The sequence below is a fragment of the Terrapene carolina genome, unplaced genomic scaffold (genome assembly GCF_002925995.2).
Source record: "Terrapene carolina triunguis isolate 2854851 unplaced genomic scaffold, T_m_triunguis-2.0 Scaffold68, whole genome shotgun sequence".
NCBI classification, from domain to species: Eukaryota; Metazoa; Chordata; order Testudines; family Emydidae; genus Terrapene; species Terrapene triunguis.
Window position 1 is genome coordinate 55,990,661 of NW_020664419.1, and position 18,289 is coordinate 56,008,949.

Genomic DNA, 18,289 nt, shown 5'->3' on the forward strand with positions numbered 1-18,289 from the left:
GGAAGGGACGCCTGCGCTCCAGCCTCACGTCACCCTCTCCGCAGCAAGTAACGCCCTTGTAATCATTCTAAACGCCTATTTGTTACAAGAAAGACTCCTACTGCATGTAGCATCAGTCAATCAAAGCTCAGACAAGCTTCTGTTGGCCTCTTTGGCCTTCTGTTGGCCTCCCTGGACTGCCCTGCTGGTGGCTGGAGCTCTCCCTGCCTTGGGCTGCTGCTGCTGATTGTGGGAGGGCATTGCCGGCCTGCCCCTCCACCCGCCGCCTCCAGAGGGAGAAGCAAGGACCCTATCACCACCACCACCATGTATGGGTCCCTCCTGCCAGGCTGGCTGACTGCTGCTCGCTGTTCGCTGCTGCTGCCGTCAAGGAGGAGGAAGAGGAGGACTCCTGCTGAGGGACATTGTGGAGGGGGTTTGTTCACAAACTGAGTGACTTTCAACATCTCTGCTCCTGGGGTGGTGGTGACTCCTATTGCTGTTGTGGGGAGCAACCTGTGACCCATCACTCCCAACCCTGTTTTCTTATTAGTTGTCCCCCGTATTCATTTGGTTCCTGGGTCCAGTGGTCCCTCCCGCTAGGCTGGGGGAGGGGCCTTTAGAAGTGGGCGGGCTTGTGCCCGCCCACTTCCCGGGTTTTCCAATAAGGCCACCCAGAAAAGGAAGGGACATCTGCACTCCAGCCTCACGTCACCCCATCTGCATGAAGTAACGCCCTCATAATCATTCTAAACGCCTTTGGTTACAAGAAAGACTCCTACTGGATGTAGCATCAGTCAATCAAAGCTCAGACAATCTTCTATTGGTCTCTTTAGCGACCGCCATAGCTACACGTTATGCTCCAGCGGCGCGTGGTGGCCCACTAGACTAAGGACCCCGTGTGTTGTCCCTACGGTAATGGCATATCCTCCAACATATTAAGCTATGGCCCTGGTAACGAACAGCAGTGAATTCAATGCCCGTACCTAGTCCCATTCCGCAACACTGCTATCGTAGGTAGCCGAGTTCCCAGCATGCATTGCAGCGAACACATCGCCCATGGCCGGCCCACCCCGATCAGTATAGCGCACTGCATGCTGGTCCTTGTAGTTTCAGTGGTCTCGCCATAGGAATTAGGAGGTAGCTAGGTGGGTGGATCTGTTTGTCTCCTCACGCACACTGCTGGCTCCATTCCCTCCATGTTTGCAGGCGGGTGAGCGCTCCCCTGTTCGGACTGGAGCGTCTTTCATTCCCATGTGCTGAGCGGGGTTGGATTTGCTGTTGCTCTTCCTCAGCACCAGCTTTGTTTTGGTAATGCCCCACATAGGCTCAAGCTCCCCAGACTCCTGGACCGACTTGAACTCAGGCTTTTAGTCTTGTGAATCCTGTGAACAAGGAGGAAATTGATACCAAAATTGAATTTCACAAACTCAGCGCCTACATTTCACAAACTCAGCGCCTAGGTAAAGGCTCCCTAGGCACCAGTGGTTCTACTTCTGGGCATGGTGCTGCTGTCTCTTTGTAAGCATCCAGATGCCTACCTCCCACCCACCTAAGCCCATAATCAGCAATATGTATGATATGACTTTTAAAAACTAACTTGATATTTGTGGATAATCTAAGCACTATATCCAGATGTACAGACACTCTTTCCCCCAACCTATGTATTATATAATTTTTTAACATTAGCTTTAATACATTTTTTCAATCTGTTCTTATCAGTTTAATATCTGACCCACCTAAGCCCCAGAGTGATCCACAAACTGGGAGGAGATATCCATGATCTGCTTAAGTTGTATGCAGAGCCTGATCCAATAGGTGAGCTCAAAGACTACATACCAGACCACTAACCAGGGACATGGGAAACCCAGGTGCCATTTCCCCTATCTGCCAGAGGGGGAAAGAAAGAAGATACCTTTTCAAATCCTAACTCTTCCTCAGGAAACTCTTTTAAAACTCTGGAATTAAAGTTATCCAGACCTGCTGATTTAAAAATGCCTAACTTTAGTAGGTGCTGTTTAACATCCTTCCAACACACTAGTAGGGTGGAAAGAGTCTTATTAAATATATGTTTTTTTCCCAAATACAGAACAGAAATATTGATTGAATACTTCTGCCTGTTCTGCATTATTACTGATAATTCTACAATTTCCCTCTAGTAATGGTCTAGGGAGAATGATTCTGTAGTCCTGTGGTTAGGGCTCCCACCTAAGAGATAGGAGACCCAAGGTTCATATCCCCTTGTCCAATCATTCTTTCATTATCATCCACAGGGGAACAACTTCAAAAGGAGAGACTGAGAGGTCCTAACATCAAACTATCCCATAGCTCAGTGGTTAGTGTACTCTCCTGAGAAATAGGCAACCCCCTGTTCAAATTCTTCCTTGCCCTCTGGTAGAGAGTGGGGGGCTTCAATCTGGGTCTCCCACATCTTGGGTGAGTGCTATAACCACTGGACTAAAAGTTATAAAGTGGGTAATGGCACCACCTCCTCCATTGACTCTTTTGTGTGGAGTGAAGCAGGTGCTTAACTCATTTTTGCAAGAAACACCTAAGCTGCCTGATTCCAGAAGAGAGGTTCGCATTTGGGGTTGATCACTTAGCCCTGGTCTACACTACGAGTTTAGGTCGAATTTAGCAGCCTTAGGTTGATTTAACCCTGCACCCGTCCACACGACGAAGCCATTTAGGTCAACTTAAAGGGCTCTTAAAATCCATTTTTGTACTCCTCCCGAACGAGGGGATTAGCACTAAAATCGACATCGCTGGGTTGAATTTGGGGTAGTGTGGACGCAATTTGACGGTATTGGCCTCCAGGAGCTATCCCAGAGTGCTCCATTGTGACCGCTCTGGACAGCACTTTCAATTCAGATGCACTAGTCAGGTACACAGGAAAAGCACTGGGAGCTTTTGAATTTCATTTACTGTTTGGCCAGTGTGGCGAGCTCATCAGCACAGGTGACCACGCAGTCCCAGAATCGCAAAAGAGCTCCAGCATGGACCGAACGGGAGGAACTGGATCTGATCGCTGTATGGGGAGATGAATCCGTGCTATCAGAACTCCGTTCCAAAAGACGTAATGCCAATATATATGCCAAAATCTCCAAGGGCAAATGTGAGGTGTTTACAATGCTCACAACTGCAGCGGTGATCTGAGCGGACTCCCGCTTGCAGTGCTATGGTGTATGCGTGGGCAATCCAGGAAAAAAGGCGAGAAATGATTGTCTGCCGTTGCTTTCACGGAGGGAGGGAGGGGTCACTGCAAAACCACCCGCAGCTACCTTGTCCGTTATCTCAAATTTTTGTAATTAATAAAGAAAGAATGCATGGTTTCAAAACAATAGTTACTTTATTTCGAAGTGGGGAGGGTGGTTGGCTTACAGGGAATTAAAATCAACAAAGGGGGCGGGTTTGCATCAAGGAGAAACACACACAACTGTCACTCCATAGCCTGGCCAGTCATGAAACTGGTTTTCAAAGTCTCTGTGATGCGCAGCATGCCTTGCTGTGCTCTTCTAATCAGTGTCTGGCTGCTCAAAATCGGACGCGAGGTGATTTGCCTCAACCTCCCACCCCGCCATAAACGTCTCCCCCTTACTCTCACAGATATTATGTAGCACACAGCAAGCAACAATAACAACAGGAATGTTGGTTGTGCTGAGGTCTGACCAACAGCTCCAGCGAGCTTTTAAACATCCAAAGGCACATTCTACCAGCATTCTGCACTTGCTCAGCCTATAGTTGAACTGCTCTTTACTACTGTCCAGGCTTCATGAGCCATGGGAGCAAGGGGTAGGCTGCCGGCTGGGAGAGGAGCCTGAGGCAGAAGCCTCCAGCTCGCATGATATTCCAGGCAGGACTGAATCTACATGAGACGAAACTTAAAGAAGAGAATGACCTGGAGTCACTCCCATTCGGTGCTCTAAGAGGAGGATAGCCATGTCTGTCCAGGCACCCTGATCGACCTCACCGAGGTCTGCCAGGAGCACCCAGGAGACGTACGATGGCTATCAGTCCTACTGCACCGTCTGCCGCGAAGGCAAGAAGCTGCTGCTGTGTAGCAATGCAGTACTGTGTCTGCCAGCAGCACCCAGGAGACGTACGGTGACGGTGAGCTGAGCGGGCTCCCGCTTGCAGTGCAATGGCCTCTGCGCGGTTAACCCAGGAAAAAAGCTACGAAACAATTGTCTGCCGTTGCTTTCACGGAAGGAGGGGTGACTGACGACATGTACCCAAAACCACCTGCGACAATGTTTTTGCCCCATCAGGCATTGGGAGCTCAACCCAGAATTCCAATGGGTGGTGGAGACTGCGGGAACTGTGGTATAGCTACCCACAGTGCAACGCTCTGAAAGTTAATGCTATCCTTGGTACTGTGGACGCACTCCGCCGACTTAATGCGCATAGTGGGGATACACACAACTGTATTAAATTGATTTCTAAAAAATCGACTTCTATAAAATCGACTTAATTTTGTAGTGTAGACATACCCTTAGTAGAGAGACGTATCTCTCTGCAACCTAGATTTAGGGTCCTATCTCTCAGAGAGGGGTGGGTCTTAGCACACACTAGTTTAGGCAGCTCCTCACCTAGCACGCTAGTTTTTGTGGATTGTATTCTAAGGCGCTTATCTCTCCCCGTTAATCTTATAGGGAGACTAGATGGCTAACTGGGGATTGTAGATTGCAGTGCTGTTCTGCTGATATTCTAGGTGCCTAAAAGTAAGCACAATGATGCTCAGTGTTGCAACACCATGTCCCTTCATAAATCCCACCCCTGTTGATTCAGTAAGTGGCATTCTTCTGTTGGAATAAGTACCAGTTTTAGGTTGGCTGGGCCACTGGAGATGTCATCTTTCAGATGAAACATATCAGTATTCTTATTCAATTGTGGTCATTAAACATTTAATAGTACTTCTTTTTAAGTAAATTACATGTTGCAACTCTAAATTCCTCTGCAATATCAGTTTGCTACAATATTCTTCACACATGTCCTAAACTGTGTTGTTCCTGTCTATAGTTAATTAGAAATGTCTGTATTTCAGCGGTGGGTGAAATGATCTCCTTAAATGTTGTATAAAGTCCTATTTCTGCAAATTGTTGTGCCCATGTGGAACTTGTTGCACGATTGCAGCCATAACCTGCAAATCTCTTTGGCATGAAAGGCACTGAATAAGTGTAAGACATTAATATTGCTATGGTCAGATAAGTTATTCTTTAAATATTTGCATTTTGTTACTGCACTTATTTGTTTTCTCTGTCTTCAAAGTTTTTGATCCTGCAAAAATGCACATTTAACTGTTAATAACTCTATTGAAATTCTATGCAGGAAGAACCATTTGCAGTATTGATGCCTTTATCATATTTATGGGAGTCACTGAAGTCAATGGGACCATTCACATACTTAAAGTTAAGCATGTGCATAAATATTTTGTAGGATGTGGAGATATTTTGTAGGCCATTTACTGAACAAGTTTTTCTAGTCAGAACTACAAAACCAACACCACTGTGGAAAAACAAGTTGTATTTTGTCCTGTCCGGCATGTAATTAACATGATTACCAGCTAAATTCTAAAACTAAACCTTTTACTATTGGTGATGCATGAAGCAGGAAGAACACAACTTGATTTTCTAATTCCAAACTGAGTTTATTGTGCAGCAGATTAATCTTATTTTGACTTGTAAACTGAGCAGAGAATTAATGCACAATCATGCTGTAAATGAAAATAATTATTGAACCCACGTCATATTTATAGTAATATTTGTGACTATTACCACATTTTATAGGTGTGTATGAATAACTGTTCTTATTTTATGGCTATTTTTCAATAAACATTTTAGAAAACTGGAAATTTTTGATAAACAGGTTGTGTTTTGGTATGTGCATCACATTTTTAAATCATACCTATGCATGAGCAGCTGGTGAAGCTTCCCCTTGGGGAGGCTAACCCCATGACCTGCCTCTTCTTGGCTGGCCCTGACTCTTCCAGCCAAGGTCTCTCTCCCCCCCCCCCCCCCCGGCCCCGACTGGGGTAAGGAGGCTGAGTGCTTGGCTCCTCTCCCCCATGACCCTAGCCTCAGTGGAAAACTCGGCTGGGGCCTCAGGAGGGGGGCCTGAAAGCTTGGTCCCAGCTGGAGTTGAGCTCTCAGCCTCAGCTGGGATCATGGCAGAGCTCTCGGCCGGGGCTGGACTGCTGAAGCTCTGAGCCTGGAGCCCCTCTGCCATTCTGCCCCCCTCCTCCTGCAGCCCTGCCCATGTCAACACCCCGTCCCATCCCTTCCCCTGTGGCCCCATCCCCACGCTGCCTCTTCCATCCCAAGGGCCACTCACTCCTCTCCTTCTCCCCCCTCCCCGCTGTGGCCCTGAAACCAGAAAAGCTCTGTGCCCCTGCCATGGCCCCAGGGTCATGGCAGGGGAGAGATTTTTCCAGGGGCTCCAAATCCACCACTGTCCCCCCTCTTCCCTGATGGTGCAAGGTTTGGGGAGGCTTAGCCTCCATTAGGTGCCCCCTATCTACATATGCAAAGCTTGACAGTGTTAACCTCAACATGCTTCACCTCCCATCAAGCTGAACCTACCCAGAAACAGTAACTGATGGAAGTTTCCATCATTTTGCTTGTATAAAAAGTAAAATTATTAACCGCTATTGTATTTGTGCATTCTTTGTTGATTAATCTATATGAGTTAGTAAATCAGTGTGTTTGACTGGCATCCTAGAGACTACTCTATTGACAGTTTCTATAAAGATTGTTTAACATATAACTAAGCTTGGCAGAAGTTGTTTTTTTTATAATTTTGACATAACACGGATGTTTATTTTAAATAATTTTTTCAATTTGTATTGATTTAAATTTTCAGTTGAAGGAAATCATACAATGGGAAGAAGACAGACTAATTTTTTTAATGACAGTAGACATGGAACTTCAAAAAGGTAAAGCTTTATAACCATGAAACCACACATTGTCAGCATCACATGTCAGAATGCACGAAGTAAGTATCTTTAAATCAACCTTTAATAAGTTCCCAAGACTACATCTAAGCAGGAGAGGTGGCTCTGTGTAATTATCCATTCCACTTGCCAGGCCAAGTTTCTGTGCAGGACCTCCCTTCCCCCATTCAGTTCGCCTCATCAGCAATTACAAGGAAGGCCTTGTCAGCTGTCAGAGGCAAAGGAAACCAGAGGGCAGCCTGCAGCGGGTTAATAACACCAAGATTTATACAATGTGTCACGCAACAGCCGAATTTTTGAGGCCTGTGGAGACTACGTATCCCAACATGCCATGCATCCTGTGGGGACTATATATCCCAGCATGCAAGGCGGCGCTCTGGTCTATTGGAGGAGGAAGGTGAGTGTCAGGAAGGGGAAATACCGCTCGCTCTCTTTCAGGGACTGCTTGGGGCGTACGCGAGCCGCAGAGCATGCTGGGAACTATAGTCCCGTGCTCTGGCTGAGGGGGCGGGGACACGCCTGGTTAGAGGCTCGACACCACATTACGCGCGCCCCGGACACGCAGCCAGCATCGCCCGCGCGGCCGCCCCGCGCGCTCCAGTGGCGGCGGCGTCCCCTCTCCCTGCCGCCGGCGGAGGCGGCGCGCGGGCGCGGCGAGGCCCGGCCCGCTCTCCTCTCTATGGTTGTGGCGATCTCGGAGCTGCGGGAAGCGGAGCCGGCGGCGCTGCCGGGATGGAGTGACCGGGAAGGTACTAGGGCAGCGGGGGCCCCGCGGCTCTGACTCAGCCCAGCCCTCGGCTTCTGTGGGAGAGGGGCGCTGCCCGCGGCTGGGGCGGCCGGCCGGCGGCGTGGGCCACCGCGTGTTCGCGGCTGGGTAGGGGAACGTGTCCCAGCAGCAACCTCTGCGGGCCGCGGGGCCCCTGCCGGGCGGGGCTCCCTCGCCGCGTACTTGGCTGGCTCTGGACCGGGCTTTTCTGATGCCGGTGCTGCCCGGCCTTCTCTCGGCAGCTCTGAACTGGGGAAAGGCGCTAGAGGGCTCAGCGCCTTTGCTACGGCAGGCTGGGTCCTCCGCCCGTGCGGCATCGCTGGGGGCGTTGTAATGGGGCTGCTCGTCCGCCTGGCAGCGTCACGGGAGCGTTTGGCTTGGCCACCCAGAGCCCTCCTAGACTGCCGCCTGGCCTGCAAAGGTCCTGGGAAATGGGAGTGGGTTTTCTTTAAACTTGCAAAATACCCTGTTGTGCGTGCGTTACTAACACCTGTCGTCTCCAGCAACATCCATTTCTGTAGAGTTTCTGCTTTAATTTGAAATAAATCTCTAGCGGTTGTGGTTGCAACGATCACCTTCAACATATGAACCACTGAAGTCTCCTTTTCTCACATCTGTATACAGAGTGAAATTAGCCATTCTTCAGAATCCAGCATGCAGTAAGGGAACTGACTAATCATTTCAATGTCCCATGCTCCTTGGTAGGCGTTAGGGTTATTCCTTCTGTTTTACAACAAGCACAATATGTACTGCTAGATGGGTGATCAGAATTTGCCTTAATCCTTTGCCAAACGCTGCAGAGGTTTCATGCTGTAGGACAGGGATGGGCAAACTATGGCCGGCCCTCCAGACATTTTAATGTGGCCCTTGAGGTCCCGCCAGGGAGCGGGGTCTGGGGCTTGTCCCGCTCGGCACATCTCCCAGAAGCAGTGGCATGTCCCCCCTCCCCCTCATACATGTTGGGGCAGCCAGGATACTCCACACACTACCCCTTCCCCAAGTGCCACCCCCGCATCTCCCATTGGCCAGGAACCACAGTCAATGGAAGCTGCAGGGGCGGCGCCTGCGGACAGGGAAATGTGCAGAGCTGCCTGGCCACGCTTCTGCATAGGAGCTGGAGGGGAGACATGCTGCTGCTTCTGGGAGCTGCTTGAGGTATAAGCACCACTTGGAGCCTGCACTCCTGCCCCAGCCCTGATCTCCCCCCCCCCCCCCCCCCGCCCTCTGAACCCCTTGGTCCCAGCCTGGAGCACGCTCCTGCCCACCAACCCATCATCCCCAGCCCCATCCCAGAGCCCACACCCCCGCCGGAGCCCACACACACACACACACACACACACACACACACACACACACACACACCCTGAACCCCAACCCCCTGCCCCAGCCTGGAGCCCCCTCCCACACCCTGAACTCCTCATTTCTGGTCCCATCCCAGAGCCCGCACCCCCAGCTGGAGCCTGCACCCCGTCCTGCACCTCCTCCCCCAATTTTGTGAGCATTCGTGGCCCGCCATACAATTTCCATATCCAGATGTGGCCCTCGTGCCAAAAAGTTTGCTCACCCCTGCTGTAGGAAGAGAATGCTGTCACTCCTCATTGATGTGCTAGTAACAGATAGGACAGTAACTTCGGCTACGTCTTCACTACAGGGGGGGGTCGATTTAAGATACGCAAATAGCGTAGCTGAATTCGACGTATCGCAGCCGACTTACCCCGCTGTAGGGATGGTGGCAAAATCGACCTCTCCGGCTTCCTGTCGACTGCGCTTACTCCCAACCTTGCTGGTGGAGTAAGAGCGTCGATTCAGGGATCGATTGTCGATAAATCGATCCCCGAGAGGTCAATTTCTACCCGCCAATTCAGGCGGGTAGTGTAGACCTAGCCTAAATTACATCTGTATTTCCCATCCTGAGCTAGGATAACGGGGTGGAAATACCTCACTTCTTTCACTGGCAATCCTTTGAGTTACTAAATAATGGTGTTAATGGTCTCCAAAGGGAAGGAGGGGGATTTGGGGTCTTTGTGACGAAGCAATATTAGTACAGCCATTGAGGAGGTAGAGAACCCTATTTCACCACAAGAAGTTAATAACTTCAGACTTACTCTGTTAATTTTCTTTCATTCCAATGTAATTTCCTGTTAAGGTGGCTGATTCTGGTTTGGGAGCTCTTATGATGAGCTCCAGTAAGGCTTTGTGCATTTTTCATTGAAATGTAATAATTTCTAATTAATAGTACATGCTGTACTAAGAATACTACCTTAGAGCTTCAAAATGTTGTGTTAAATGAGAGCTTTATATTATACTGGGGCTTGCTAGCAGGAGCACCAGACAAAGGTACAACTCTTACATTAAGTAGTGTGTCATTGAAGAATTATTACACATGGGATATTGCAACAAATCTGTATTACACAATATATATGAATAGTTAAAGCAAGTTGTTTTTCTAAGGAAATAACTGACCTGTCCAAAATTGCAGCATAAGTACATTGAGAAAGTGTTACTCCTACAGAATGGTCTGCTAGTTCAGCGTTTCTCAAATGCCGCCAACGTGGCCACCAGTGGAATTTTGTGGCCATGACAGCCTCCTGGGCCGGGGGAGGGGAGGAGACAAAGCAGTGGCCCCTCCCTGCAGCACCGAGCTGTTGCTCCTGGATGAGCCACCTTGGTGTTTGCTGGCACTAGTAGCAGGGATTGGTATCCTGCACCGCACAGCCTCCCAGGGGGCTCCGGGTAGTGTCTCTGGAGAAATATGGGCTAGTGTGTGGCACCAGAGGAACCTGGGACTCTGTAGGCGGCCGTTGAGTTCCTGACCCACTTTCCCAGGGATGGAGGACTCAGGCTTCAGCCCCAGGGCAGCCACCAGCAAGAGTTGGTGCCTGCACTGAGCCCACCAAAAAATGTGTTGTGAGAACCCCTGTCTATGCAAGTCTATTTCTAAGACTGAGGGAACTCTCTCTTTCTAGTGGCAGCCAGGATGCTCTCAGGAGAGAGTTGTTGTAGAATTAACTATCACTGAAGATCAGAGTGAGAGCGGGTCTACACTTGAAATGCTGCATCAGCGTAGCTGAGCTGCTGTAGCGCTTTAATGAAGACGCTCTATGCTGACAGGAGAGAGCTCTCCTGCTGGCATAGTTAATTCACCTCTGCAAGGAGTGGTAGTTATATCAGGCGGAGAAACGTAGCTGTTTAGACCAGCGCTTAGGTTAGTATAACTGTCGCTCAGGGGTGTGGATTATTCACACCCTGAGTGATGAGTTGTATCGAAGTAAGTCTGTAGTGTAGACCTGCCTTGTCTGCACTAGGAGTATGTCTTCAATGGTGCAGCTTCAGCATTTCTAGTGTAGCACTTCAGTGTAGAGACTACAGTGGTGGGAGGGGCTGTAGTTGATACACCTCCCCGACCCTATATTTCAGGGGTTGGAAAACTTTGGCTCTTGGCCCGTCAGGGTAAGCCGCTGGCGGGTTGGGACATTTTGTTTACTTGGAGCGTCTGCAGGCATGGAGTCCCTCAGCTCCCTGTGGCTGGGGTTCACCACAATGTATTAGATCAGGAATCGGCAACCTTTGGCATGCAGCCCACCACGGTAAGCACCCTGGTGGGCCGGACCGGTTTGTTTATCTGCCGCGTCTGCAGGTTCGGCTGATCATGGCTCCCACTCGCCGCGGTTTGCCACTCCAGGCCAATGGGGGCTGCGGGAAGCGGCATGGGCCGAGGGATATGCTGGCCACCCTTCCTGCAGCCCCCATTGGCCTGGAGTGGCGAACCGCGGCGAGTGGGAGCCGCGATTGGCCGAACCTGTGGATGCGGCAAGTAAACAAACCAGCCTGGCCCACTAGGCTGCTTACCCTGACAGGCCCGGAGCCAAAGTTTTCCAACCCCTGAAATATAGGATCGGCTTATGAAAGGGTCATACAGGTTTTGCTATTTGTACCTAACCATTTTGGGGGGTCGGCTTATAAACGAACGGGCGAATGAACGAGTATAACGATATTTGAGTTAGCTACACAAACTAAAATTTTTAGTAAAGAGTTTCAGGGTGGATTTGATTTAAATCAATTTGATTTAAATCACTAGTCAGGAAGACTCCATTTAATCATGGATTTCTGCATGAAAGTGCATTCTTGTTGGTTGTTATAACCTTAATACATATTCTTCTCACAACTCAGATCGATGTAGGTTTCATTTTTAGAAGGTACACACTATATGTTTATTTTGAAAACTTTTCAGATTAGATTTACAGCTATATCAGAAAATGAATGTTTATTTCATTTACCAAAGGTAATTGAAGCAGATATTTATGAAGTCATTGGGAGGTTGACCTATTGAACTGGAGATAGTTCATCATGAATATTTGGAGGATTTTCTTGCCATGCTGTATTAGGAGGAGAACATCATCAGACACGTCTAAATTGTTTTATTTAACTAAAACGACGACGTTGTGTATTCTGGATTTTTTTCTTCAACAGCAAAAATATAATATTTTAACAAAACAAGCATATGAATTTTTTAATGTAAACATTCAAGTTTTTTAAAATCAGGTTAAAATGTTTTTTAACTAAAATAGTTAAATGAAATATTAAAAAAAATAAAAATTAAATCGACTGTCAGCCAGGTCAACACGAGAAACTTAAAATATTGGCTTCTGCAGCTAACTCAGTTGTCTTCACCTTCATTTTCCCATTGGTTTATAATCTGGAAAAGAAAAACAAGCTTTCCTGCTTTTTCTGGTACCAAACGATTTCTCAATTTGGAATGAATTAGTCCAAATGAAGAAAATATTTTCTACACCGGCAGAAGAAGCTACTGCTGTTAAAAGTGAAATTATCACTTCAACAGTCTCTGAATCCAAGTGCTTAAGTGACTTCCATCAGTTCACTGGTGTGACTTTCTTTAAAACATCAGCAAACATCTATTTCTTGAATGGTTCACCCTTAGCCCTGAAGTTTATTTTAGTTGGCATTATGGAGGGATGGTTGCTGGATGTCCGTGTCATAGCCAACTCCTCTTCTTCAGCAGTTAAGGTTTGACCCTGGTACTGAGTATTGAGAATATTTGCAAGAAAATGAGCTGGAGTTAGTGCTTGTCCCTTTTTTTTTTTAAATGCTTGTAATTTAACTCTGTCGTATATTTCTCTTTTTAAGATCTCTCAGTTCCTTCCAAATTTCAACAGCATTAGCAATAAAACAGCTATTTCCCTGCATTTTGTTCAAGGCTACAGAAATAGGCTTCAGGGTACTCGGCATGTGTTCAACATTTCTCTTAAGCCCAATGTTGAGAATTTTATCGGTGTCATCAGATTAGGCTAGTTCTTGATATAGTGCTCAAAACAGGCCACTACTGAGTTCCATCACATGTCATGTGGAAGAGTTAGCTTGGTTCCTCCCACTTTTTTCAGAGCAGCTGCTGCAAAGTGGTTGTTACGGAAGTATTTGCAATTTCAACAACATTAGCCTTTATTTCTGGAACACTGAAGTCTTTGGCTAGGAGGTGCATGAAATGAGCACTGCAACGGTATGTTATTAGCTTGGGACACTCTTCACTCTCTCCTAAATTTCTTCTCATCTTGGACACATTTGCAGCATTATCTGTGACCAAGTTGTGTACAAGACATTTTGAATTTTTTTTCAGTTTTATAGCTTTTACTGCTGCTACTTGTAAGTATTCTGCTGTGTGTGCATTTCCTGATGTATCAATTCTTTCTGTAAGGAAGACATTCCCGTCTGTTGTCACACAAGCATGTACAAGAGGATCATTGTGGACATTGCTCCACCCGTCAAGATTCAGGTTAACAATTTTACCCTCTAGACTTTTTGCACACTGCTAAATGTCTTTCATACATTTTATCCAGCAATTTGCCTGCAACATCTGTTCTGTTGGGTGGAGCGTATCCTGGTCTTAATGACTGAACCATGTTACTGAAATGTGGGTTCTCAATCATATGGAAAGGAGAGTTTGTTGCATAAACAAACCGGGCGATTTTTTTCATCAATTACTTCTTTTTGTAATCTTCTGGTTCTTATCACAAACTTATCTATAGTTGTTTCTGGATGATGGAGGTTTTTTTTTCTTTTTGCTACAGGTGATATACTGTGGCTATGTGACATACGTGATGTGACTGAAACACTATCCTTGGCAGATAACTCTGAAACTATAACAAATGATGGTGATTTTGAAGGTGGATAGTCTTCAGAATCCTGTATGTTGAGGATGGATTCTACTAAACGAAATAAGTCAATGCAGTTATTTAATTATTATTACCATACTGCTCATTTAGTATTACTCATTGCATTCACTTACACTCCGTACTACTTTAAAGGGGAAATTGTAAAAGGAAGATCTGCCTATTTCAGCTATTTATTTTTATCATAACTGCATCTAAAATGATAGTACCATAAAGTAACAACTATATCTTTTGTTCAAACATGAGAATTCAAGAATAGTCCAGAAGGAAGACAGGCAGTCCTTAAGAAAGAAGTATGAAATAAAAAAGTTTGCCAACCTGAAGATCCTGCATGTTCAGACATGTTCCTTTCATCATCTTCAACACAGCTTCCTCCTGAGAAGGAACACTTCTCATGATGTTGTTTCATTCGGGCAACAAGGCCTTGCATTACTTTGATGCACTGTTTGCATTTTGCATGCATGCCTGTCTTACCCACAGGTAGAGGAACTTCATTTAAAATATTCCCAAACTGGGTCTCTTTTACAGCCTGCTGCCATTATAGGTTACAGAATAGGTGTCTCTATCTATCTATCTAACCTATCTAAAAAATAGAACTGGAAGGGACCCTGAAAGGTCATCGAGTCCAGCCCCCTGCCTTCACTAGCAGGACCAAGTACTGATTTTTTGCCCCAGATCCCTAAGTGGCCCCCTCAAGGATTGAACTCACAACCCTGGGTTTAAGCCAATGCTCAAACCACTGAGCCTGGTTTCCCTGGGCTGCTTCCTACTCTCCCCTGGGATGTACCTGTGTCTGTTGTCTCGGGGGGGCTCTGGCCAGGCCGCAGGTGGCAGCTCCTTGGCATCTCGGTCGGCTGGCAGCCCCGGGGAGATCCGGCCAGTCTTCCAGTGGCAGCCCGGGCAACTCCTCAATGTCTTGGTTGGCCAGCGATCCCAGGAGCTCTGGCCAGTTCTCAGGAGGTTGACCTAGCAGCTCCTCTGCAGGCTCCAGCAGCAGGCAAGGTGCGTCCATCTCCTGTGGTTGCCCCACTCCAACTGAGCTGCAGGGCCTGCTTTTTATGTCGTCTCCTTCCTGTCCCACCCTTCTGTTTCTGGGGGGGAGGGAAACTTGGCTTTCCTGGTTTGGCCCACAGGGGGTGTGTTGTGGTCCCTCCCTGTCACTCTCTGAGAGAGGCCATGCCTCCTCGCTACAGCACTATTGAAATAATAATGTAGTTAAAGCATAGTCTAAACTGGAAAAAGTTTGCTAGTGTAGCTATGCCTGCAAATCGCCTATTGTAGATGCAGTTTATAATGGCAAAAGCACTTTTATGCGAGCATAACCACATCTACACTAGCGCATTTCACAAAAAAATCACACCCCCTAACAGACCTTGCTAAAGGTTTCTAATGTAGACCTGGCCTAAGGAGACTTTGTGCCCAGAAGTTCAGAACTACCTCCATATGAATTTATTTGGTTTTACTATTAGACCTTTTAACTACTTTTAAAAAGTGTTCTATGAACTTCAAAAGTGTAGGTGGGTGGGGAAAGATTGTTTCTATGATTTTTGATATCATTAAGCCCCAGATCCACATTGCATTGTTAATGCAATTGCTCTAAAACAAGGCTGAAAAATCTGTAATTGAGAAAGCTACAAACCCTTAAACAGTTTTGAAAAGTCTTAGGCTTTTCAAAAGTCTTAGAGGTTTGCTAATAAGAAATGAAACATCTCACCTCTATTGTTCATTAAAGGGACACAGCTTGAAATCTTGTCTCTTTCCAAAAATGAGTTGAAGTAGTCTTGGGTCCTAAACTTGTCTCTGAGTCTCCTTGCCATGTTTGTAGTCTTGTGATCATATTTTAAAATGTTCCCTGTTTAATATTCAAGATAATTACAGAAAGAGGAGAAACTGGAAAGACAGGGGAAACAAACTGACTGCAAAATGCTGTCTAATGGACTAAATAAACATTGAAAAAAAGAAATTATCTGTAATCTTTCATTTGTTTTGGGAGCTATTTCTTACAAAAAAAAGTTTTTAAAAAATCCGCTCATGTAACTTTTTAAATCCATGAAGATCATCTCTCCAACACAGGATAAAGGCATAATGTGGGGCAATGTGGGAAGCTTGTTGTGTTGTCATATGCATCATTCCTGTTTTGAGGATTTTTGCTTCCATTTCTGTCAGAACCTTTAAGGACTAAATTCACTTCATAAGGAAAGTTGTACCTGTTACATGTAGGTAGCTCATCATTACAAACATTTATACGTGCATTTAGTTTTATCTATTAAAAACCATCCGGCTGCCCTCCATAACACCAGTTTTATAACCCACTATATCAAGGGCTGAGTAGAAATGTATTTTTGTCTTAATTTCAAGTACAGGGCTTCCCTCTCCCTGGGTCCTGCCTTTTAGCACTATGACTTACCCCTGACAATGGAGCCCCAGCAGGAAAATGTATGTAAGATGTAAATACCAAGAAATGGGAGACTTTACCAATAGGGTTTCAGGCATTTTTTTAACTATGGTTTCCTCTGACTTAGTCTCTTCTTCCTATTGTCTTCCTTCCTTTCCCTCACCTCCCACAAACTATCAGGCCTGCAGTAGATTACATCACACAAATGAAGAGAACAGACTTAGGGGCAGGTCTACACTACAGCCGGGATCGATGCTCTGAGATTGATCCACTGGCGTTCGATTTAGGGGGTCTAGTAAAGACCCGCCAAATCGACTGCAGATCGCTCTCCAGTCAACCCCTGTACTCTACCCCCGACGAGAAGAGTAAGGTAAGTCGACAGGAAATTTTCTCCTGTCGACCTCCCGTGGTGTAAAGCCTGAGAACTTCCTTTGGGACATAACTATTGTATAATCTACCCTGCTGCTTTAATGGCATCTGGATATTTTGAGCAAGTCTTTTGGTTTGTCCATTATATTTGGTAGAGTTTCAAGTGAAATCTGAGCTTTACAGAATGGCCTGTATATTCATTCTGCATTTGTTCTGAGAATAATCTTGTTGGTTTTTTAAAACAATTTCTACAGCTTGGTTTGCAGGATTCATAGTTTATTCAATCTGAAAATTTTTTTATTCAGAACTCCAGAAAACAGCATTTCAAGTAAATTGGCATCACTCTAAGAAAGTGGTTTTCAAACTTTTTAGGCTGCATGCCTCTTTCCAAATATTGTAGTTTACCGCATACCCACATCTGACATAGGGTCATAATATACCTGATTAGATTGTCAAGTCTTACTAAATAAAATGTATTGTCCTCCATTACCAGATTTTTCTCATGTACCCCCTGATGAGAGCTCTTGTACCTATAGGGGTGATAAGTACCCCAGTTTGAAAACCACTACCTAAGAATAAGTGGACTCTTTCTGAATAAAATGTATTTTGTAGCTAATTTATCGCCTTGTTCAGGAAAAGGTAGGATGTGTTTTGTGCAGTTTGTAGGGAACATGTCCTCTCAATATCTTGACTACTATGGAGAGTAGGTTTTTATCAACAAATCCATAAAGTATTAGTAGAAATAGTAATTGAAGTCGCTGATTACTACAGCCATAAGGTTAGAAATACTAGAAAATCTTATTTTAAAAAAAAATAGCTTAATACTGCACTTGAATCAAATGTGGGTGACCAAAACAAAAAGCAAAACCCAACATTCTCTATGCATTGTAAATTTGAATCTGTGTATTTGAATTAAATACAGATTTTCTGATATGGATCTTCTCTGTTAAATTGACAGGAAATTCTTTTGTGTTTTTTATTACAAGATGAAAGTTCAAATGTATGAAAAACTTTAAATTTGTTCATAGTATAAAAGGAAAGCTGGAATACTTTCTGGGCCATAAGTGGTGTTAGTGAAGGACATGAAGCCCTAATGTCTACAGTAGACCATATGTACAAGTGTGTGGCTGTTAATAGATTCCATGTTCCTGTGCATTTTAAAGGCTTACACGCATGCTGGCAATAGTGATACTTCTGCTATGATTATGCTGAGATAGTTTGCTGATGTGTTTAGTGAATATCGTTTCTTCCAACTTTGCTTTTTTCCCCTGTTTGCAGATGTTTGTAGTTTCTACTGGAGGAGAAGGGGGCAAACCAGTTAAAAATAGGAAACAAAAAGTATAGCAACAAAGATGGATGAACAAGCCCTTCTAGGGCTAAACCCAAATGCTGATGCAGACTTCAGGCAAAGGGTAAGCTTGTTTTTAGGTATGGCAGCCAGTTACTATGCAACTGTCTAATATCCTATTGATTTGTCTGATTATTTAGATAACTGAAGTAAAGGGAACGTATAATTGTATTGTCATTATGTATGCATGCTAGATGCAGTCCTTCATTTTACATACATACTATTTTACCATTTACTATATACATACTGCCATGCTAAGCATGGTTTTACTCACTGTAATTCATCCTTGTTACATTTT

At 45.6% G+C, this 18,289-nt stretch overlaps 1 protein-coding gene across 1 annotated transcript in view; it reads left to right on the top strand.

The window, feature by feature from the left end:
• The first annotated feature begins 7,497 nt into the window (after positions 1-7,497).
• XPOT (exportin for tRNA) overlaps positions 7,498-18,289 on the top strand; it is a 70,340-nt gene continuing 59,548 nt past the window's right edge. Inside the window, exons 1-2 of the mRNA XM_026648774.2 lie at positions 7,498-7,677; positions 17,922-18,055. Of these exons, the coding sequence (XP_026504559.1) occupies positions 17,996-18,055 (60 nt within the window). The 5' untranslated portion in view covers positions 7,498-7,677; positions 17,922-17,995. The remainder of the gene's footprint in view (positions 7,678-17,921; positions 18,056-18,289) is intronic.